A 24381-nucleotide genomic window follows, 5' to 3' on the forward strand; every position below is an offset into this window, starting at 1 on the left:
AGCCCTGGGGCACCCCGCAGAGCATCTTCGCTTCTGTTTCAAAGGGTACAGCGTTAGAATCTACACCTGCTGTTGCTGTATACTCACACTTACGTATACGTTGCTATGACTCAGTGGGCTATATTTCACACTTCTCCTTCTCTAGTTAACTATTTATGATCTCTTTATATCAGTATCATTACAAATGTGATTTTGATGTTTATCATAAAAAGGATATAAACTACGCTCCTTCACTACAGCATGCACTGCATCTAGTATCTGCATAGTAGACAGAGGAGCTTCTAAATATTGATTATCAATCTAACATGTAAAACATAGTTACAAATAATAAGGCAAACACCTGTATGCTGCATATCCATAGAACAACTCAATACATATATTTTCACTGTTTACTATCATTACAGTGGAGTTGTAGCCACAACATAGAACTTAATTGCCCAGCGAGATGCAGTGAAATCAACATGGGGAGAAAAACTAAATTAATGGAGTATGTCCTGTCATTTCCCTTAATGCTAGTTTTAGAAATGGGGTCGGTTTGTACCCTGTCCAAGTAGGGACCCTCACTCTAGTCAGGATCAGGGAGATACCAAGCTCAGATAGCCCCTGCTCACTCCCTTGGTAGCTTAGCACGAGCAGCCAGGCTTATCTCAGAAGCAATGTGTAAAGCATTTGTACTTAACACAGGACACTACACCAGTTTTAGAAAACAAGCCAATATTTATATGAATAAAACACGACCAAAAAATTTAGAAAGAATTACTTAAAAATACTGTTTCTTGTAGTAGATGGCTCGGTCTGGGGCTGTCATGGCATCATGAACAACAAATTCAACAGTTCAGGCTGGTCCTGGCATCGCGGACCAGCTACGGTGTCGGGAAGACCCACAAACAGTACCTTGAATGCAGGACGTCGTGATTCTCGGGATGCGGTCCAGATTGTGGCTCCGCTAGCGTCTGTTCTGGGGGTCGGTGCGGGGGTCGCCACACCCTTGAAGTCGCACTCGTTGCAGGTCGATCTCTGGGCTGATGACAAAGTCAGGAGCGCTGCCATTGATGACGTCGGGTCTGCGATATGAAGCAGGACGGTGTGATGTGTGGTGCCCACAGGTCATGGTGCAGATAGCAGCTCGGTGACGGTGTCCAGCGGCGTCAGTGAGACCAGGGATGCGGTGTGAAGCGGGCGGTGCGACGTGCGCTGTCTCCAGTTCACGGTGCAGGCAGCATCGACATTGTTGCTGAAACACTGTCGTGAGTAGGCCCAAGGCGGCTGTATGACGCGCAGCGGGCTCCAAACCTATGGTTCGGGGTGCAGACAGGGGTGTCTGGAGTTGATAACGCTAGCGTTGGTGGACTGGGACTGCGGTGCGGGACGGTGCTTCGTGTACCTCACAAGCAATGTCCACAGGTCACGGTGCATGCAGAGGCGTCAGTGTCAGCATGGAGCATCATCATCATCGGGGATGCCAAGGCTATGGTGTGAGCAAGGCGATGCGGAGTACGGGGCCCACAGGTCACAGTGCAAGCAGCGGCTCAGTGATGGTGCCAGGTGGCAGCATCGATGAGACCAGGGTTGCTGTGCGACATGCACCACAGCTCCGTGTGGCGTTGTCAGGTCACGGTGCAGTTAGCGGCATTGTTGGCGGCATTGCAGTGGTTTTTCTTCTGTTGCAGCACAAAACACACAGTTCCCAGTACTGTACGCAGATGAAACTGAGGTCTTTGATATCCCAGAGTCCCTGAGACTTCCAACAGGAGGCAAGCTCTACACCAAGCCCACGCATGATACACAGCAAAGTACAGCCTTTGCCCTCTTTAAGGCAGAAGAAGCAACTGCAGGCCAACCCAACAAAGCACACACAGCAAAAGGGCAGTACTCCTCCAGCTCTTCTCCTTGGCAGAGGTTCCTCTTGATCTAGAAGTGTTATAAAAGTCTGGGGTTTTGGGTCCATACTTATACCCCTTTCTGCCTTTGAAGAAGGCAAACTTCAAAGTAAAGTCTCTGTTCACAAAATCCCGTTTTGCCCAGGCCTGGCCCCAGACACACACCAGGGGGTTGGAGACTGCATTGTATGGGGACAGGCACAGCCCTTTCAGGTGTAAGTGTAAGTCCCTCCCCACTCTAGCCCAGGAGACTCATCAGGATATGCAGGCTACACCCCAGCTCCCTTTGTGTCAATGCCTTGAGGGAATTCACAACAGCTCAACTGTCAGTCTGACCCAGATGTGGAATACACAAGTAGGCAGAGGCACAGATGTTTAAGCACGGAAATACCAACTTTCTAAAAGTGGCATTTTTAAACTGACAATCTAAAAACCAACTTTACCAAAAGGTGTATTTTTAAATTGTGAGTTCAGAGACCCCAAGCTCCACATCCCTATCTGCTCCCAATAGGAAACTGTACTTAAAAGATATTTAAAGGCAGTCCCCATGTTACCTTATGAGAGTGATAGGCATTGCAACAGTGAAAACAGAATCTAGCAGTATTTCACTGATCAGGACAAGTAAAACACATCAGTACATGTCCTACCTTTAGAATACACTGGACCCTGCGTATGGGGCTACCTAGGGCTTGCCGCCGGGGTGCCTTACATGTACCCAAAGGGAAGATTTAGGCCTGGTAAGCGGGTGCACATGCCAGGTAGAAATGGCAGTTTAAAACTTCACACACAGACACCGCAGTGGCAGGTTTGAGACATGTTCAGAGGGCTACTCATGTGGGTGTCACAATCAGTGCTATATGCCCATTAGTAGCATTTGGTTTACAGGCCCTGGGCATACCAGGTGAACTGTACTAGGGACGCACTAGTAAATCAAATATGCCAATCATGGAGAAACCAATCACCAATACAATTTAGATAGAGAGCACTTGCACTTTAGCACTGGTCAGCAGTGGTAAAGTGCCCAGAGTCCAAAAATGAGTACAAAGAAATGCAACACACAGTCAAAAATAGATCAGAGGTGAAATGTCTGGAGTAACCCTGCAAAATAGTCATTTCCAACAATGAGGTATGCACAGAATGAAAAGTAATCACATTCAAAGAACATGCAAGTCTTGCATTAAAGTACTAGGCTTTCTATGTACAGCCTAACAGCCTTATTTAGGGTTTGGTGAACGGAATACTGTAGCACAAACATAGAAGATGTCCCGTCCACTCTTTTAGAAGTGCATTGTAGCCTACATCACGTGTTATATGATGACAGTATATCTGTCACGTTTTGATGCTTTATGCTAAATAAGACGTTAAGTTTTTGTTTATCATAATTAACCAAAGTAAAAGTGTAATCAAAAGAGAAGAAATTTAATTTTTCTCAAAATACAGCTAACATCATCTGCTTAACAAAATCAGGCAAACCAGCAGCAATGGTCACATGATCATAAGACATCACCTGTATGGAAGCCCCAGTCTTCTCACTGCAAAGACTGCACACCAAAGCCCATCTGCTACTGGGGATATGGGACACTTTTGTTATAGGCTCCATCTTCTCTGGACTGCCGATGCTCACCTAAGACACAAGGAGGAATTATTCTCAAAATATTTTAGTTCTTAAACCTCAACCTAAAAATTAACAATAAAATCGACTGCAATGCCCTATATTACTACTATATCATTTCCTCCTTTAGAGTGTGAACAATTCCTTAAACCTTCCCTTCAGATGAAACCATTCTTAGGAACTTGAATACCAAAACACAGATTAAACAATTCTTAGGAACTTTAGACCAAAACACTTTTTTTTTTTTAGCAGACCACGTGAATTATTTTGAATAGTAATTTTCGTACAGAGCAAACTCTCCTGCAGGTACTGAGCACCAGTTATTTTCCACAAGGACACATTCATTTTCGGTAGACACGGGGAGATTAAGTGATATGGCCAGAATAGCAGGATTTAGCCAGAATCGCAGGGTGTTCAGCCAATGCAGAAACTCGAATCTGGCTCCCGAGCTCCAAAGTCAGCAGCCCTTGCCGTTACGCCACATTTTCTACCCTAATGCAAATAACCACTTTCTCAAATCACATTCTCTCAGAGCACAGTTGAAATCACAGATTATTACCTTAAATGGACTCCTTCCGGCAGTGTCATAGAAACCCTTGTAAATAACAAAGTTGTTACGTACCTATTAATTTCAGTTCTCCAGCTGTTGTTTCTGTCATATTGACATACTTTAATTATTCCCATTCGTCGAGCCAAACGCCCTCAACATAAAAAACATAATTCAAAGAGATTCATTTATCACTGCTTTTGCCATGCAATATGCGCAATGCCTCTAACTCTGTATGTGGCTTGAACTCTAGAAATGAATGAGCAAGACTGAGCTCCAGATTCCTCTGAGGCTTCCACTACTGATTTTCAAAGCAAAAGTGCAAATGTCAACAAGTCATATGGAACAGGAAAGGAAGAGGATTTGCTTGAAAAGCTATGAAATGTACTGAAGCTGGACAACAGTAGGCAAATGTAAGTAACTTTATTTCTTCTCTAGCACTTGATATTTGATAGATTTACAATTATAACCACCAAACTCACAAACCAGACATCTCAAAGATGCTTCAGATCTTGACTTGATTCCTGGATAGTAGAGCTTTGTGAACGTGAATGAATACCATGTTGCTATTTTTTTAAAGGTCCATAAGCGGTATACCAGCAAAAAGTAGTGGTCATGTCTCAGGTGGAGTGAACATCTGTTTGTGCTGTAAGCTCTCGCATGACAGAGAGTAAGTAACATGTTGCAATCTAGTATGATACCCACGCTCTGAAAGGGACAGATCCTATGTGTCATCACTTGTATGTTGGAGGTTAATCACCTCTCTAAACAGTCACATCTGTTAAAGGATGGGAGCCTGAAGTGTAATGTAAAACCTCATCTATACCAGCTTTACCAGTTACACTTGGGGCAACCACAAAGTGCACAAGACCTTAAGCTGAGCAGAGCAGAGCAGAATGAAAATGTCACTTACCCAGTGTACATCTGTTCGTGGCATCAGTCGCTGAGATTCACATGGTATGCATGAGCTCGCCATCTGGTGTTGGGTCGGAGTGTTACAAGTTGTTTTTCTTCGAAGAAGTGTTTTCGAGTCACGGGACCGAGTGACTCCACCTTCTGTGCTCATTGCGCATGGGCGTCGACTCCATCTTCGATTGTTTTCCCCGCAGAGGGTGAGGTAGGAGTTGTACTATAGTAATAGTGCCCGCGCAATGAAAAATGTAAGTATGTACCTATTAAAGGATTAAGTAATATATATACAAATGTACAAAATTGAAGGTAACTTCTGAACTGCTACAGGCTTCCGGGGAGGTGGGTGGGTCCATGTGAATCTCAGCGACTGATGCCACGAACAGATGTACACTGGGTAAGTGACATTTTCAGTTCGATGGCATCTGTCGCTGTAGATACACATGGTATGCATAGACTAGTAAGCAGTTAGTTCCCCATAAGCGGTGGTTTAGCCTGTAGGAGTAGAAGTTGTCTGAAATAGAGTTCTTAATACAGCTTGACCTACTGTAGCTTGTTGTGCGGATAGCACATCTATACAGTAGTGTTTGGTGAATGTGTGAGGCGTAGACCAAGTGGCTGCCTTACATATTTCTTGCATTGGGATGTTTCCTAAAAAGGCCATTGAAGCACCTTTTTTCCTTGTTGAATGTGCCCTGGGAGTAATGGGCAGTTGTCTTTTTGCTTTAAGGTAGCAGATTTGGATGCATTTAACTATCCATCTGGCTATACCTTGTTTTGATATTGGGTTACCTGCATGAGGTTTTTGGAATGCAATAAATAGCTGTTTAGTTTTTCTGATGTTCTTCGTTCTGTCAATGTAGTACATTAATGCTCTTTTGACATCTAATGTATGTAGTGCTCTTTCAGCCACAGAATCTGGCTGTGGGAAGAATACTGGTAATTCTACCGTTTGATTTAGATGGAATGGAGAAATAACTTTTGGTAAAAATTTTGGATTAGGTCGTAGGACGACCTTATTTTTATGTATTTGTATAAAAGGCTCTTGTGTTGTGAACGCTTGAATTTCACTTACTCTTCTTAGAGATGTAATGGCGATGAGAAAGGCAACTTTCCAGGTGAGGAATTGTATTCCGCAAGAGTGCATGGGTTCGAAGGGTGGGCCCATGAGTCTTGTTAGAACCACGTTTAGGTTCCATGAAGGAACAGGTGGTGTTCTTGGTGGTATAATTCTTTTAAGCCCTTCTATGAATGCTTTGATAACTGGTATCCTATACAAGGAAGTTGAATATGTAGTTTGCAGGTATGCAGATATTGCTGCAAGGTGTATTTTAATAGAAGAGAAGGCTAGCTTTGCTTTTTGTAAATGGAGCAAGTAATTTACTATGTGTTTTGGAGTTGCCTCTAGTGGTTGTATCTGATTATGATGGCAGTACCAAACAAATCTTTTCCACTTACTTGCGTAGCAGTGTCTAGTGGATGGCCTTCTGGCCTGCTTTATGACTTCCATACACTCTTGGCTAAGTTGTAAGTGTCCGAATTCTAGGATTTCAGGAGCCAGATTGCTAGATTCAGCGATGCTGGGTCCGGGTGTCTGATCTGTTGTTTGTGTTGCGTTAACAGATCTGGTTTGTTGGGCAGTTTGATGTGTGGTACTACAGACAGATCTAGCAGTGTTGTGTACCAGGGTTGTCTTGCCCACGTTGGTGCTATTAAAATGAGTTTGAGTTTGTTTTGACTCAATTTGTTTACTAGGTAAGGAAGGAGAGGGAGAGGAGGAAAAGCGTAAGCAAATATTCCTGACCAGTTCATCCATAGGGCATTGCCTTGGGATTGCTTGTGTGGGTATCTGGACGCGAAGTTTTGGCATTTTGCGTTCTCTTTTGTTGCAAATAAGTCTATTTGTGGTGTTCCCCAGAGTGTGAAGTAGGTGTTCAGAATTTGTGGGTGGATTTCCCATTCGTGGACTTGCTGGTGATCTCGAGAGAGATTGTCTGCCAGCTGATTCTGGATCCCCGGAATAAACTGTGCTATTAGACCAATTTGATGGTGGATTGCCCACTTCCATATTTTTTGAGCTAACAAGCTTAACTGCGTTGAATGTGTTCCTCCTTGTTTGTTTAGATAATACATCGTTGTCATGTTGTCTGTTTTGACAAGGATGTATTTGTGGGTTATGATTGGTTGGAAAGCTTTTAGTGCTTGAAAAACTGCTAATAATTCTAGATGATTTATATGCAGTTTTGTTTGATGTATGTTCCATTGTCCTCTTATGTTGTGTTGATTGAGATGTGCTCCCCACCCTGTCATGGAAGCATCTGTTGTTATTACGTACTGTGGCACTGGGTCTTGGAAAGGCCGCCCTATGTTCAAATTTATACTGTTCCACCATAGAAGCGATAGGTAAGTTTGGCGGTCTAGCAACACCAGATCTAGAAGGTGACCCTGTGCTTGAGACCACTGTGAGGCTAGGCACTGTTGTAAGGGCCTCATGTGCAGTCTTGCGTTTGGGACAATGGCTATGCATGAGGACATCATGCCTAGGAGCTGTAGTATTGTTCTTGCTTGTATTGTTTGGTTTGGAGACATGTGTTGAATGACCCTGTTGAAATTGTGGATCCTTTGTGGAGTTGGCGTTGCTACTCCTTTTGTTGTGTCTATTATGGCTCCTAGATATTGCTGTACTTTGCTTGGCAGAATGTTTGATTTTGCAAAGTTGACGGTGAACCCTAAATTGTAGAGGGTTTGTATGACTTGATTTGTGTGGTTTGAGCATTGTGTGAGCGAACTGGTTTTGATTAGCCAGTCGTCTAGATACGGGAACACATGTATTTGCTGCCTTCTGATGTGTGCAGCGACTACTGCTAGGCACTTTGTGAATACTCTTGGAGCGGTTGTTAAACCAAAAGGCAATACTTTGAATTGGTAATGTATTCCTTTGAATACAAACCTTAGATATTTCCTGTGTGATTGATGGATTGGTATATGGAAATATGCGTCCTTGAGGTCTAGGGTTGTCATGTAGTCGTGTTTTCTGAGCAATGGTAACACTTCTTGTAGTGTGACCATGTGAAAGTGGTCTGATTTGATGAATGTGTTTACTACCCTGAGGTCTAGAATTGGTCTCAGTGTTTCGTCCTTTTTTGGTATCAAGAAGTACAGTGAATAAACTCCTGTGTTTATTTGTGTGCTTGGTACTAATTCTATTGCATTTTTTTGCAGTAGTGCTTGAACTTCTATCTCTAGAAGTTGTGAATGGTATTTTGATAAATTTTGTGATTTTGGTGGTATGTCTGGAGGGAATTGCATGAATTCTATGCAATAACCATGTTGGATAATTGCTAGGACCCATGTATCTGTAGTTATTTTGTCCCATGCTTCGTAATATTGATGTATCCTCCCCCCCACTGGTGTTGTGTGGGAGGGGTGAGTGACGTGTGAGTCACTGCTTGTTGGTAGTGTTTTTGGGGCTTTGAAATCTTCCTCTATTCCTAGGAAATTGCCCCCCTCTATACTGGCCCCGAAAACCTCCCCTGTACTGTCCCTGGTAGGTGGGCGGTGCGGACTGTGAGGTGCTAGCTTGTGTGGCCTGACCCCGAAACCCTCCTCTAAAAGGTGTTTTGCGGAAGGTGTTATAAGATCCTCTGCTCTGCGGGGAGTAGAGTGCGCCCATGGCCTTGGCAGTGTCAGTGTCCTTCTTGAGCTTTTCTATAGCTGTGTCGACCTCCGGACCGAACAGAAGTTTCTCGTTTACTGGCATGTTAAGCACTGCCTGCTGAATTTCTGGCTTGAATCCAGACGTTCTGAGCCATGCGTGCCTACGGATGGTAACCGACGTATTAATGGTTCTTGCGGCCGTGTCTGCTGCATCCATGGAGGAGCGTATTTGATTGTTGGAAATGTTTTGACCCTCCTCAACAACCTGTTTTGCTCTTTTTTGCAGATCTTTTGGGAGATGTTCAATGAGATGCTGCATCTCATCCCAGTGGGCTCTGTCGTATCGCGCTAGCAGCGCTTGTGAATTTGCGATGCGCCACTGGTTTGCTGCTTGGACAGCAACCCTCTTCCCGGCTGCATCGAACTTCCTACTTTCTTTATCTGGGGGAGGTGCATCCCCAGAAGTGTGTGAGTTTGCCCGTTTTCTGGCAGCCCCTACCACCACAGAGTCTGGTGGCAGCTGAGAGGTGATGAAGACAGGGTCCGTAGGAGGCGCCTTATACTTTTTGTCCACCCTAGGCGTCACTGCCCTACTTTTAACTGGCTCCTTGAAAATGTCCTTTGCATGGCGTAGCATGCCTGGGAGCATCGGCAGGCTTTGGTAGGAGCTGTGGGTTGAGGAGAGGGTGTTAAATAAAAAATCATCCTCTACTTGTTCTGAGTGTAGTTCCACATTATGGAATAGAGCTGCTCTAGCCACCACTTGTGAGTAGGCTGTGCTGTCTTCCGGTGGTGATGGCCTAGTTGGGTATGTGTCTGGGCTGTTATCAGACACTGGTGCGTCGTACAAGTCCCACGCATCCTGATCTTGGTCGTCGTGGCTCATGGCGGTGTGAGCTGGCGAATGTGACGGGGTGTAAGTTGGCGAAGCCGGAGTTACAGGTGGAGGCGAGGGAGGAGGTGTTACCTTTTGTGTTGTTTCTTGCTGAGGAGTAAACTGAAGCGTTCTCTTTCGTTTGACAGGTGGAAGGGTACTGATCTTCCCAGTCCCCTGCTGAATAAAGATACGCTTTTGCGTGTGATCCACGTCAGTGGATTGCAGTTCTTGTTCAAATCTATGTTTCTTCAGTTGAGAAGACATAGAATGCTCTTCGGTATAGGAGCCAGAAACAGGGTCTGATGTCGCTTTTTTCGGCTCCGAAAGCCCTGTCGATTGTTTTTTCGGCTCCGAGGTAACCTTCCTCTTTTTCTGTGCCGAAAATTCTTGGCCTCTATGGTCTTCGGCGCCACTGTCTCGGCGTCGATCGGTGTCGACACCGAACTCTCGGTGTCGATGCTTCTGTTTAGCACTCTCTCGGTCCCGAGGAGGCTGCGTGCCGGTGTCTCGACCGAAGTCGGACGATCTCGACACTGAATGGGCCTTTTTCGGTGCCGATTGTTGGTCACCGAGAATTTGGGTGGAGCCATGGCCGGTTGGCAGTGGCGTCCCCTGGGCCTTCTTTCCTTTTTTAAGGTTTGATCTCGACGTCTTACTCACAGTTCTTGTAGAGTGTAGCTCGTCGGAGTCTGAATCCTGGATGGAAAAGGATTCCTCCTGTTCTTCTTCTGTCTCGAACTGTCGACGCTCTTTTGGCGTGGACGCCATCTGCAGTCTTCTCGCTCGACGGTCGCGCAGAGTTTTTCGGGACCGGAACGCCCGACAGGCCTCGCAGGATTCTTCACTGTGCTCGGGTGACAGGCACAGATTACAGACCGAGTGCAGGTCCGTATAAGGATATTTGTTGTGGCATTCGGGGCAGAATCGAAACGGGGTCCGATCCATCGGCGTTGTCCTCCACGCGGTCGGGCCGACTAGGCCCCGACGGGGTGCCGAAATCTACCCCGAAGGGCACCGAAGCGCTTCGATGTTCAACGCGTCGTCGTATGTGTCTATCTCTAACCGGATCGCAACGATACCGTCGAAAATCTTCCGTCTTCAGCTATCTTTCCGTTCCGAAACTCGGAGCGACATGAACACGTCCGAACCCGATGGCGGAAAGAAAACAATCGAAGATGGAGTCGACGCCCATGCGCAATGAGCACAGAAGGTGGAGTCACTCGGTCCCGTGACTCGAAAACACTTCTTCGAAGAAAAACAACTTGTAACACTCCGACCCAACACCAGATGGCGAGCTCATGCATACCATGTGTATCTACAGCGACAGATGCCATCGAACATAGTGTTATTAGTTCTTTGAATGGTTCAAAATGATCATGGATACCAAGGAAAGGCGCCAACAAAAGCTCATTTCCAATCCTCATGGTCCTGTTCTGGCTTCTGCTTGTGGAACTGATTGCCTCTAAGATTGGGTTTATCAATTTCAAAGCCCTCAACTTCAAAGAGGCAGCCTGTAGACAGACCTCATCTCACCTCAAAAAGAAGTGAGAAAGTGGATGCTTTTCACAAAGATCTTAATTTTTCTTTGGCTTTGCTCCTATACATTCAACTATGCTAGAGGACACCACAAAATCCCCAACTCGGCTCACTCTCCACAAGGTCCCAAAGATCCACCTTCTGATTTTTACGTACACTGATAATGTTCCTTAGCTCTAGTATTGTCCTTGTGGTACTTCTATACTGCTGTGAATGCTGCAGGTCCTTTGTTCATCTGGTGAGGCATGCACAAAAGAAATGCTGTGTCTTATAGCCCCTCTGAAATTTCTATTATAAAATTGTTGAAATGTACAGACATTTACAAAATATTGGATAAAAAAAACATTTTTTGAACACACTAGATTTATGAAGCTGGCTCCTGTTAGCATGGTTGCTACAGCCAAACAAAAAGACTACTAATAAAAAGAAATAATACAAAAGTTCTATGATCAAATCAAAGCACTTGAAGATGATTAAACCTGAAAAAGAGAAAGTAGATCTCAAGCACACTGTGGCAAATTGTTGGACCTGACCCTTTCCACATGGTCATTCCCCTAACTTTTGGCCTTCTCCTCCTAATTTTTCTGACCCTTTTCGGCAGGTGTTATAACTCTAGGCTAATCAGTGCTAAAGTGCATGTGCTCTCCCTTGTAAACTTGGTGTGATTGGCTTATACCTGGTTGGCACATTTAATTTACCTGTAAGTCCCTTGTACAGTGGTATCTCTATACTACCCATGGCCTGTAAATTAAATGCTACTGGTGGTCCTGCAGCACTGCTTGCGGCACCCACTGAAGAAGCCTTTCAAACCTGTCTCAGGCCTGCTAACGTAGGACTTGCATGCGCAGTTTGCTGCCACAGGGACCAGGCATCTAAATCTACTTGCCTGGCCCAGAACTCCCCTGTTATTACATGTAAGTCACCCCTAGGGTAGGCCCTAGCTAGCCCTATAGGCAGGGTGCTATGTATGTAGAACGCAGGACATGTGCCTAGTAGCGTGGCATGACCTGCTAGTGACAAACAGCCTATTTGGTTTCTCACTGCTGTGAGTACTGCCGTCTCATAGGATTACATAGGAAATGCCCTGCCTTATGTCTAGGGGGTATTGTCTGATTTATGAGGGGTAGCGAGGCATGTTTGGTATGGTTAGAATGGTAGTGAGAAATGCTGCTTACTGGTGTAAGTGGATTTTTTATTACTATTACAGAAATGCCACTTGTAGAAAGTGAGCATTTCTCTGTGTTTTGCAGCTTGACTCCAATCCACATCTGGGCAGAGTTACAGTTGGGCTTGGTGCATACTTCTCAGACAGCCTGTACACAGGGGGGGTGGAGGTGTCACAGAGGGGCATCTACATTTTGAATGGTCTTCCTAAGCTGAGAGAAGGGGGAGGCGGGGCACACATGCTTCTGTAAAGGCTGTGCCCTGGCCTCATACAAAAGGGCTGTTTACCCCCAACTGATGTTTGGACCCTGTGTTAGAGGAGAGAGGGAACACTCCCAGAACCAGTCGTAACTGGTTTAAACACCCTCTCCCCCTCATTGGAACTTGTTCTGTTCGGTGCCCCCGGGGCACGAAGGTTGGATAACTGGAGCGAGAGCCCCGGCGCAAAGCGCACTCTGAGGAGCACCCCCCCCGAGGCACCAAAAGGCCCTCACTTAAGGCCGATCATTGTTGCAGCCCGGGCAGGCTTCCCTCCTCGTTGGAGGACAGGCAGGAGAGGAAGCATCATCGGTGGTTTCCTGCCACACCAGAGCCCTGATTGTTTTTTTGGAGATCGCAGGCAGGGCGGAAGCCTCGCCGAAGGCCCCCTGCAATGCCAGGTCCCCTCTTTGGCCCCTGCTTGTTTGTTGTGGCTTTGCCTCACCCCACCCCACACCCAAACCCCCCTCCTGAAGGGCCAGTTGTGGCACGGGGGAAGCCCCAGTGAGCACGGGCCCCAGGAGGGGCCCTGACATAAAAATCAGAGGGGATGTGTGCCACCCTCCTCCCCCCCAAAATCACCGCAAGGCCCCCGTTCTGCACAGAGGAGCGCTGGGGGCCCCCCTGTTGTACTTCACGGCACTAGAAGTGCCTTGTCATCATTAAAAACAGGTACTCTTTTATGGAACGACCCTTTTCAAATGTTCCTGGTATAGGCATTATGGACTGGTGTGCTAACCTGTTTTCTATATGATGTGACATGTATGTGCTTATGTCCCTTTTATGGGCATTCTATGCTAATATGTTATGACTTGCCACATGCTTTATAATGTTCCTGGTATGGGCATTTATTATATTTTTATGACAAGTGCTTTTCTTTAGTAATGTGATTCCTGACAACTGCTTGTGTTGCAGAATAATGAGTAACCTGTGCATTATGTGTGACTACTGCTGGTTTCTGCAGAGTCTTGTGTAACGTTCTGACAACTGCTTGAGTAGCAGGGTATTACTGACATTTTGTGTTTTTCTAATTATGTTGTGTACAATACAGTTTATTTTTTATATAACCTGGTGTTGTGTTTCCTTTGTGGTGGGGATAGTGCGTCACGTGTGTTGTGCAAACGCTTTACACATTGCCTCTGGGATAGGTCTGACTGCTCCTGATAATCTATCAAGGGGGTGAAGCAGGGGTTATCTGGGATGTTTAACTCCCTTGCCCTGACAAGAGTGGGTGGATTCAGCCTGGCTTAGGTACATACCCTAGCCAACCAGCAATATCATTTCTAACACAAACAATATGCAAAATGTTTGAAAATGTATTGGGATAAAGATAATTTGTGACAGTGAAATAGGTATTAAAAATTGTACCTGACCCAGAGTGGCTTCACATAAAGCCCACATTTAGTGACAAAAGACTAAATTGATAAAGGCAATCTCAGCAGCCTCATCACCATGTAATTCAGATGTAACACAGCACAGCATAAACTATATATAGCTATCTTCTTAAAGGAAGTTATTACTTACCTCTGGTATCCAAAGAGCACAGCTAACATGGACCCATTTTGTTCCACTACGCGTTGGCTTCATTGCTCCACCTTTTTTCGGACACAACAGGCACTTTGGCTTAACACCCAGGGCGCAGGTTCGGCATAGCCAGCTACCTTCTGGGACTTTTAGGATTCCATAACAGGCCTGTATTTGTATTCAAAATGGAATAAATTATGAGTTTGACAGAAAATAGTAGAGGTGGGATAAACTACTCCAAAAGCACAGCTTTATTTTGCAACATTCTAAACTATTTAAAATCAAGATATTGAATATATGAATTAAAACACAAGGTATGATCCAGGGCATTACGAGCATGTTGCAAAGTCATTCTCCAACCTCTGACCTTTAGACAAGAGTGCTGCCTTCTTCTTTACATGGGGGATGTGAATACATTTCAATGTAAATATTGAAAGATTGCTAGCCCTAAAAACTAGACAGTCAAACTGCCCAGTTCTTTGGTACCACTGAAAGCAGCATCTACAAAAAAACAGTGATTTTGATTGTGGTGTGTCCATATTTAGACTGCAACATCTGCGGAGCCTGGCACAAACTGGGAATATTTTTTTAACATCAATATCGGACAATTTGGTTAGTCACACTTCAAGTTATAATTAAATGTTTTTTTAAATGATGGTCTGAAGAGAAAGTACAGTATCGGATCCAGAAGTTAATCAACACTCCTCAGTAGCAAAATTGAGCTGTCAAGGCTTACTGTAGGAGCTGGTAGGGGTTAGAAACTAAGATACTTAAAAAAACACCAGGAATTGTATTAACAGACAGTTTAAATTGTTTGGCGTCCTTGCTTTCCCAGGTTGGACAGTACCAGTGTACTGGGGGAGGAAGGCTTGGCTATATCTTGCTGGGTATTTTTTCATATCTGAACGTTAGAAGTGTATGTTTGACTTCTCCCTGTTCAGGGTTTTTAGATTTATAAGAGATGTTATATGTACAAGAATTCGATAAACATTTGAAAAAAGTTAAAGAGGCAGTTAAAACAATGAGACTGAAAGAAAATAAAAAAGTGGTAACATCAGCTGTGGTAAACAGACACATTTTACAGAGTTAGCATACTAAGTGCTAGATTTTCAAACAAGATCAATGGATCCAACTGTCTCCTCTTAGGGTTTCCTGCTGCCTGTGGATCATGATGGCATACACCTTCACACTGCTGACACACACCTCATTTCTAGATCCAGGACCGGCCATCAAATGTGGTTACGCTTCATGGGGCAGGATATGTGAGACCACCCCACACAGAAGTCAGCGGTGTGTTCAGGTGACGTGCGGTAATGGATGCCACAAAGTGGTTAGCATGAGCAGATTTTTGGAGGATGTTTACAATTTCTCTCCAACAGAAAATACAATTGGCTTCAGGATGCTATGGAATCATCTTTTGCTCAGTAAGTCTACTAAATGGTTAAACTCACTCCTCCCCCACCCAATTGTGGATAGAGTATTGTAATCCTGCCGACATGGGTGCGCCAGGAAATGAAATGGGGCGATATTGTGGGGACAATATAGAGGCATTTATGGCACATTTTGCACATCAAGTATCAGTGGTGAGGTATACCATGATCCTCCTGACTGACTGATTTTGGAACCACCATCTTTGGGGGAAAGAGAGCGTGTGCGCTCTAGTTTTACGGCACTAATGGGCTTTTGAAATGCTGATATGGCGTGCCCGGTCACAGCGGGAATACCACAGGCACACCAAAGGCAAGCCTGTCTCGCCAGTTCATTGCATGTGGTCAGAACTTCTGCCCGTTTTTCTAGCGGTGCAATGAATCACCCCATCTACACACAAGCAATTGCTTCTGATTAAGCCTTTTAAAAATAATAATAATGTGGCTGGCTGCTGGTTTTTGGTCCTTTTTCATGTTTAAATTGCAGGTGGTATAGCTTGCCCCAAAACGATATTGAGAAATGGAGGGATGTGAGTGCGGAAAGATTACTGCATAGGTAAGCATTAGTAAATGGCAAGTCCAGGTTAAAAGTATATTTCAACTCCAGATCGATTCCAAAACACTACCTAGAGGTCTGGGATACATTAATAGTGTATCACTCATAAACAACAACATGCAGAGTGAGACTGACTGGGAAATGCTAACATTTTGCATCTCAACAATTAACAAGACAGTACTCAACGGTACTGTCCTCTACAGGCCCCCCGGATACAACTCTGCATTCATAGCTAAATTGGGTGATGTGTTGTCCCCCTTGGTACTACAATCTCAACATTTACAATTAGTAGGGGATTTACCCTGAATTGTGAGGATCATGCTGAAAGTTAGAGTAGATTATTGGACAACAAGATGAAGGCCCTTCAGCTTAAACAGAGGATTTTGGGTCCAACTCATAAGGCATGACATATGTTGGATTTACTTTTCTCTAATCTGAATTCAATATCAATTTAAACGGTAGAGCCCATACTGTCGTATGACCGCTTTTTGGTACAATTATCATTTACATCTGATAATGGGACAGAAATCTCTAAAGTCACTGTCACTACCAGGTGTTCACAGAAGAAAATGGGCCCTGGCTCATTCATCAGCAACTTCTACCCACCAATAATGAATGAAGATTAGTCTGTGGACCAAGCAGTCAGAAAAATGGGGAAACGCTATGTCTGTGGCTTAAGACATTTGCACCTCTGCAAGGACTCCCTTTAATAGAAATCCAAATGGAAAGTGGTATACAGAGGAAATAAGGAAACAAAAAAGGGACTGCAAAATACTTAAGCATAAGTGACGATGCACAAAAAATTCAGAGGATAGAATGATTTATAAAAATGCACTGAATACTTACTATAAACATCTAAAAAAAGGCTAAGCAACAATATTTTGCCCAAGGACTGGATAAAAGTAGCAATTCATCCAAAGAGCTGCTTAAAATTGTCAAGGAGTTAGCTCAAACTACTGTGTTAAGTCAAAATCTCAAATCTTATGATAAAATTATGTCCATCTATTTAACATTTGGTGTTATACATCCAGAATGCTTTCAACTGGGGAATGTTTATGGACCTAACAGTTAAAATAGTGGAAAGGACGACGGGATCTGTCAGGCCTGGGTCAGTCTTGGACCCTTTTCCCCACTTGGTCTATTCTCATTTAAACCCTGTAATCACACCTCAAGTTACACTTCTAAATAAATCATCAAAGGAGGCAAAGTTTTATACATGTTAGAAACAGGCTTTATTTGTGCCATTAGCAAAGAAGGAAGGAGTGGAAGTTTCCACCCTCTCCAATTATTGGTCCATTTCACTGATACCTTGTTTGGCTAGGGTATTAGAACGATTAGTTAATGCCCAATTAACTCACAATTTGGAAATCAACAATATCCTGGATTCAGCCCCAACAGGATTCAGGGCAAAGAATAGCATCAAAACTACCTTTATTGCAGTGATTGATAGTATTAGATCATTAGTAGACCAAGGGAAATCAGCAGTACAACTTTTATTACACCTATCTGCAGCCTTCGTTACTATCTCTCACTATCATTTACTCTGAAAGCTGCTTGAAAATTGGTCTACATTCAGCCACTTTGCATTGGTTCTAGTCTTTTTTAAGTTACAAATCACAATCTGTATAGCTTCAACCTTTTAAATCAAGCCCAAAAGAACTGCACTGTTGAGTTCCCTAAGGCTCTTCCTTAATCTCCACATTATTTAATATCTATTTGGCACCATTGGTTAACATTGTGAAAAAAGAGGGCTTGAGGTTATTGTGTATGCAGATAACACTCAACTGATTATCTCTATCAATGATAAATGTGATGAAATTAAAGACCATCTAGTTGAGTGCCTTTCTGAGGTGGCATAGTGGTTGCATATCTACTGCTTGAAATTAAGCGCAGAGAAAACAGAGATAAACAACTATTTAGCCAAATCTATATTGGCTTGATTAAATATCTTGTAGAATATCTGCAATGGCCAATTATCCCGGACAGCAACTTTATGTGGAGAGGCAATTTTACACTACACTGAATATGGCTTACCTGATGTACACAGATGTTACACTTGTCACAAAACACCATTTCATTGTCTTCTTCTCCATCTGGTGACTGGCACACATCACAAACCACATCTTCATCATACTCTATTCCAAGTCCTTCCTCTGTTTCAATTGCGTGATTCATATTATCATAACACTTCTGTTCAAACAATTCCATTGTTTTCTCCATTGTATATTCATTCAGTTCAGGTAGTCCTGGAATAACAATGACTCTTAGTGGAAAAACATAAAAAACAAGGACATACCAAGAAGGAAAAAACACCTCTCTGCCATAGATAAAGTAAGGATCATCACAACAACCACAGTTACATATTCATTTTACCCGTATTAACTAAACACAATTGATTATCTGAACAACTTCATAATACAGTACCAACAACTAAATCCCCAAATTAACTATGTCTTCAGATCTAATATTGCAATGTCCTAATTATTGGTATCTTTAAGCAGTGACAGCAACTACCTTGTGACCTTTGATAATCTTTGTGAACTTGTGCTAAAGTCATTTGGTAAAGGCAAAAAACAAGATACCTCTATACTATGCAGGAAACGGTATTCCATAGTATCATTATTCCAAAAACAAAATGATAATGCTATCTTTGTTAAAATTCTTTGCACCCTTACTTCAAATGCTACCAAGGAAGGATTATACACAAGATCTCTTCTAAACAACCTATTGACTATCACAAGGATAAGGAACCTTTTAGATAACAATTTAAATAAAAAAGTGAAGAGCCCAGTTGTAAAAACAAATACTCGATGATGTAGCTAGAGAAAAAGCCTGCAGAAACCTAGAGGAAATGGTGTGCCTAAGCACCCAATGAGCATCCAACAATTAGTAATAAGTAAAATGCTAATAAAAATAAACACCACCCTTGTCAATAATCACAGAAAAATTCACTCTGGTCGAAGCACACACAGGACGCAGCTCCTCTAGCAAGGTGAATAGGGAAGGGACTAAAACATCACAACTAAGGGATATAATGGTCCAACTCATTGAAGCAATAGCATAATTCTGATAACTGCATCCTAGTTCAATTTAGGACCCCCATAAAACTGGTACCCTACTCTCAGACAAGATAGAATAGATAGGAGAAAAACTTTCTGTCATTATGAATTTGTTTGTAACTTAATCTTTTTGAGATGACTACTTTGGGAGGCACTACTACCTAATCTGCCCATGACAGCTGTAGATTAAAAAAAGGAGCTGAACAATGATGATCAAAACAGTAGGCTCTGCTTATGATGTTTTGAACTTATACCATGGGAGGGATATAGACGGTCATTTCACACCAATACAAATTTTGAATCCCTGTTCAGACATACTTTCCAAATTAATCCAGCAGAGATGTGCAACTGGTTCTTCCTAATAATCAGTTCCTTTGCCTCCCTTCTTCTATCTCCTTAGACACTTTATCAATGCTTCTCTTGTACATGGTGATCAGCTGCACTGAAATGCCCATTTTGTTTGCCTTATTACCCTAAACTGACCACTGCAACTTAGCTAATTATCGCAGTATCTGGTGGCACTACAATTATAGTTACTCACCAAGTCGAATAACATCCTGCACTTTTTCTGATAGAAACTCTACCTAACAGCATATTCCTCAGCATGTGAATTTCCCCAAGTGCTAGTTTGCAACTTCCTCCTGAGTCAGAAAGAGGCACTGTTCGGTCCTGCCTCCCCCTCTGATGTGAAGGTGGGACACCTCAATAGCGGCACCGCCGTATACTGACGTCAGCTTCTTTCTGGTCTATGATCATGCCGTTAGACATGCAGGCATGGAAATCAGACAGTACAGTATAGAGATCTTTTCAATCAGGCACCTTATTAAAGGACAATGTGAGCCCATTCCACAGAACGAGAGAGAAAGAGGAGGGTGGGTTAGTGAGAAATGTACAGTTAGAAAGAGACTCTACCAGAAAATATGTTATCCGAGGTAACTAACTTGTTCTTCTGAGAGAGTCTTCAAACCACAGAATGCACACCTTGTGAACAGGCATCAAAGCAGTACTTCTCCTCTTATGGTGGGTCTTTGGAATGGCTCAGACCAAGAAATCCAGCAGGACAGACTGGGTGAAGTGCCCATTCTGCTGGACATGTCAAACCAGACATTAATGTTGTGTAATGGAGTGGAGGGACACCAACTTAGTGTCAAATGCCCATGACTGGCACACCACACACCACCACAATGGTAGCATCCTTCATTCTGGTGGAATGAGCGTGCAAGTCTTCTGATGCTACTTCTTGGCTAGCCTATTGCAGATCTTGATGCAAAGCACATCTAGAGATGGTCCACCTTGGCACCACTTTGCTTTTCTTAGCCCTAGAGAAACCAATGAAAAGTTGGTTGTCCTGTCAGTAGTCTCTGGTTTGGTCTACATAGAAGCAAAGTGGCCTTTTAGAGTAAGAGTGATAACATAATTCTTCCTCCTTGGAGGGACGAAGTGGTGTGTAGAAAGCCAGCAAGTTGATAAGACTGCCCTACGTGGAAAGGCATGACTATCCTAGGCAGGAATGCCGCTTTTGTCCAAAGTACTAAGTTGTCCAGGAAAAAGATGCATGAGGGGAGGGCCACGCACAATGCTAGGAGTCCACTCAATTGCCTGGGCAATGTTATGACAGTGATTAATGCTCTATTTATGCTAAGACAACGAAGAGCACACCTGTGCATGGGCATAAAGGTAATGCCCATCAAGTAGATGAGCACCAAATTAGGATCCCACTGCAGTATGATGAATGAAGCAAGCGGGAAAATATGGACCAGACCTTTATCAAAACGTTTCACAACAAGTGACTTGAAGAGGGATGGCTGGTCATGTAAACGTGAGAAGGCTCTCAGTACTGACAGTTGACCTTTAACTCTTTCCACAACAATGCCTTGCTTGGCTAATGGCAAATGAGACAGAAGAATATCTGATATACATGCATTCAGGAGTTGTATTTTTCAGGAAGAGCACAAAATATAATACTCCCAGCATAAATCAATTTGGTAGATGGATGCCTGGCTCCAGATGATATCTTCCAGTTTGAGAGGAAGATCAAAAGCCATCAACTGTAGCCGCTCAATCTTGATGCACGAGGTGTACATTGTGCAGCTTTAAGTGCAAAACTCAGCCCTGCTGCTGCAACAGGCAGTTCTGAAGAGGCATCTGGATTACAGGGCATATGTTCAGGGCCAAATGTTCTGGGTACCACAATCTTGTTGCCCAGCCTGGGGCCACTACTGTGGCTTGGGGCCCTTCTCGCTTGATCTTCTTGAGTACCCTAGACAGGAGAGGGAGGTGTGGAAAGGCATACAGGAGTTCCAACTTCCAAAGCAGGCAAAAGGTATCTCCAGAGATGACCTGCCTTGGGAACGCCAAAGTGTAAAACCTTTGACACTGAACGTTCTCTGCGGTGCCAAACAAACCGAGCCTAGGTTCTCATCACTGTTGGAACATGCCCTGCATCACCTTTTTGGTCTGATAAGCAACATTGCGAAAGTTTGTCTACCCTGGTGCTTAAAGATCTCACCAGGTGCTGGGTGATCAGGGAGATGCATTCAGCATTCAGCCACTTCCAGAAGTGCAACGCCTCACTGTGCCCTGTCTGTTGCAGTACCACATGGCAGTTGTGTTGTAGATGAGAACCTGTATCCTTTCTCCCTTGACGGTTCGAAGGCACTCCTTCAGTGCCATACAAATCACTCCCAACTCCAGCAGTTTGACGTGAAGGTAAATTTCCGCCACAGACCAGAGTCCTCTGACCCCCGCCCCAACCAGACTATCTCCCCAGTCCAGCAATGTTTCAAGTTTTCAAGTTTATTGACACGGTTAATTAAAACCATTGCAATTCAAACATGCATATTTGTATAAATACTTAGCATACTCACTGTATTAAATAAAGACTCATAAAACAAGAAGTGCTTGTTTAAACTAAAACTTATCATTACGATAAATTTGTACCTGGCAAAAAAGTTCTCCACTGATTCCAACCTTACTCTTAGTCTTGAATTTAGTGCTTTCTTACGCCCAGAGAGAACTATGATTGTAGACGAGTGAGGCTCAGGGAATATTAAAAGTTATTAACACTAAGTTATGCCTGAGACTGTTTTCTGGCTGCAGTTAACCTATTAAGAGATTTACTAACATAAAATGATAGCCCATGCGTGCTTCGCTAGACTTTATTCTCTAGTTCTTTCTGGGCCTGTACCATAAATTCGGTCCCTTGACAAGAAAACAGGATTGAGAGACCGCTGAGCCAACTGATGATGGCCGGCCTGCATGAGCATATCTTCAATGTCCTAAAAGTGTTTTTCAGATACACTGTCCTGTAACCTAGCAACCTAACAAAAAATGTGTTCTAGTGACTCCTGTGTGTGCCCACACAGTTGACAGGAATGTGTTGAATCTTGTTGGCTCCATGAAGTGACCATGTCTTTCGTTTCCATCAACCCAAATCGAAAGAGCATGAACTGGTGTTTCAGCAACTGAATAAAGGATGCTGCTAGGTATTCGTGTGCCCGTAAGGTTTTGTATGATGTTATTACAATCCAGGCGTGCTGTCTTCTTGCCAATTTTTGTTTGTCAGAATTTAAAGACTTTGTCTTGGTGACAGCATTTGCCTTCCGATAAAAGTCCTTTTTGCCCAGGTTCTGCTCCCAGGCTTCTGGCAGACCTAGCACTTTAATACAGTTGTTTAAATGCTGGCCCCAGGTGCCTTTATCGTTGTGGCGCTGTTGCTCGTCAATTTCCATCCAACATAAGTTATTTAAGGTACCAATCTCTGCTGCGCACATCCTCCAGCATAATTTGATGAAGGTACATTTACTCTGAAATTCGTAGTTTTTCAGACCCAATTCTAGGCAGACCTGGGCTGGAGATGCTGGTTGTGGAATGCGAAAAAAACATTTTGTAGGCTTTTGTCTGGACTTGATTGAATAAAGCTGCCTCCTTCCCCAGCATGATTTCGGCACCAAGAGTGATGGTGGGCATCAGCCATGCTGTCATGACTGAGAGCAGGTGAGAGTATGACGGGCAGCTCAATTTTTGTTTTAGTACTTTGAAGCCATAGGTCAGTAAAAGGGCTTTAGCTTGAGCAACAGCAAGCTGTGGCTTGAAAGTCCAGAGGTGATCCATGGTGAATCCCAAATATTTGTAGGAGGGGGCAACCTCCACCCGGGTTCCATTTATGAACCATGAAGCAGATTTATACTTCATGTCTACTAAGCGGACAACCTTGGTTTCACTCAAATTCAATTCCAGACCTTGCACTGTTATTTAAATATGAAATGCATTGAGGCTGTGCTTTAGGCCGACTGGTGTTTGGCTGAGTAAAACTATGTTGTCTGGGTACTGACCATGCTATTCCTTTCTTGGCCAGTGCTGGTGGATGGCTGTTTACAGGTGCTAGAGCCTTGGCTAGGTCAGCAAGATATAAGCTAAACCGTGGTAGAGCTAATACACACCATTGTTTTAGTCCTTTTGCCGTTAATATTCTGTTGGTGAGGTGCCCACCTTCTCCGATTTTTACTTGCGCCCAAGCAACTGTGTACAAGTCCATCATTGTGTTGAGGACACTGCAGGGTAAAGCCCAACCTTTCAGTTTCTCCCATAGACGGGTTCTTGGGACCAAATCAAAAGCTGTCTTTAGATCCATAAAGCACGCAAATGGCCTTTTCTTTTTAAGCTTGGCTTTGTTTCCCAGAAGAGCCAGGGTAGTCAGGTTAGTGGAGGCTCCCATACCTGCTCTAAAACCTGTTTGGCATTGCCTGCTTTGTATATTGGATGAATAATACTACCTTTCGATACATCTGGTAGAACGGTGGTGCCCTGGAGGTCATTAAAAGCAGCATCATATAGTGTGCCTAGAATGAAGAGTCTCCCCTAAACAAAGCATTCGGAATTCTGTTCTGGCCAGCTGTCCCTTCCAGTTTTAAATTATTGATAAGGCTTGTCAGCTTTTCTATGCCGATACTCGTTAGTGTGTAATTTTGTTCATTTTCGTCTGGAGGTGAATCAGTTTGCGTTGTCACTCTGAAACCAAAGTTAATCTTACTTGAATCAGTGGTTGCCTGAGTGGCCTCCTCCTTCTTATGGTACTTATTGTTTGTATGTGGGCTTCCCATGTGGCCGCGTCGATACCGGCGTTCGTGTGTCGATTATTTTCCCTGATTTAGTCCGTTTATCAGTTCCCAGAACTTTTAATTATTTTTCTGTTTATTGGACATGAGCAGCTTGGTCCACAAATCCTCATGATACCTCTGTTTTGCATCCAGCTATTTTTCTTGTATTTGGCTCTTAGCTCAGAGAGCCTTGTGTTGTCAGATTTCCTTCCACAGTGTGTGTCCCTTAGGGCTTTTTTAAAATTCTCTAGAGACTTGATTTTTCTGATTACGCAG

The 24381-nt window shown here is 43.7% G+C and overlaps 1 protein-coding gene across 4 annotated transcripts in view; it reads right to left on the bottom strand.

The window, feature by feature from the left end:
- JADE1 (jade family PHD finger 1) overlaps positions 1-24381 on the bottom strand; it is a 169554-nt gene that overhangs the window by 39831 nt on the left and 105342 nt on the right. For 3 of the 4 annotated variants that reach the window (XM_069242204.1, XM_069242196.1, XM_069242208.1), the window contains exons 6-8: positions 17982-18193; positions 13965-14132; positions 3388-3504 (exon numbers count right to left, since the gene is read on the bottom strand). In XM_069242204.1, the coding sequence (XP_069098305.1) occupies positions 3388-3504; positions 13965-14132; positions 17982-18193 (497 nt within the window). The remainder of the gene's footprint in view (positions 1-3387; positions 3505-13964; positions 14133-17981; positions 18194-24381) is intronic. The other variant, XM_069242212.1, reaches the window with a different exon arrangement.

Source organism: Pleurodeles waltl, chromosome 1_2 (genome assembly GCF_031143425.1).
Source record: "Pleurodeles waltl isolate 20211129_DDA chromosome 1_2, aPleWal1.hap1.20221129, whole genome shotgun sequence".
Classification (NCBI taxonomy): Eukaryota; Metazoa; Chordata; class Amphibia; order Caudata; family Salamandridae; genus Pleurodeles; species Pleurodeles waltl.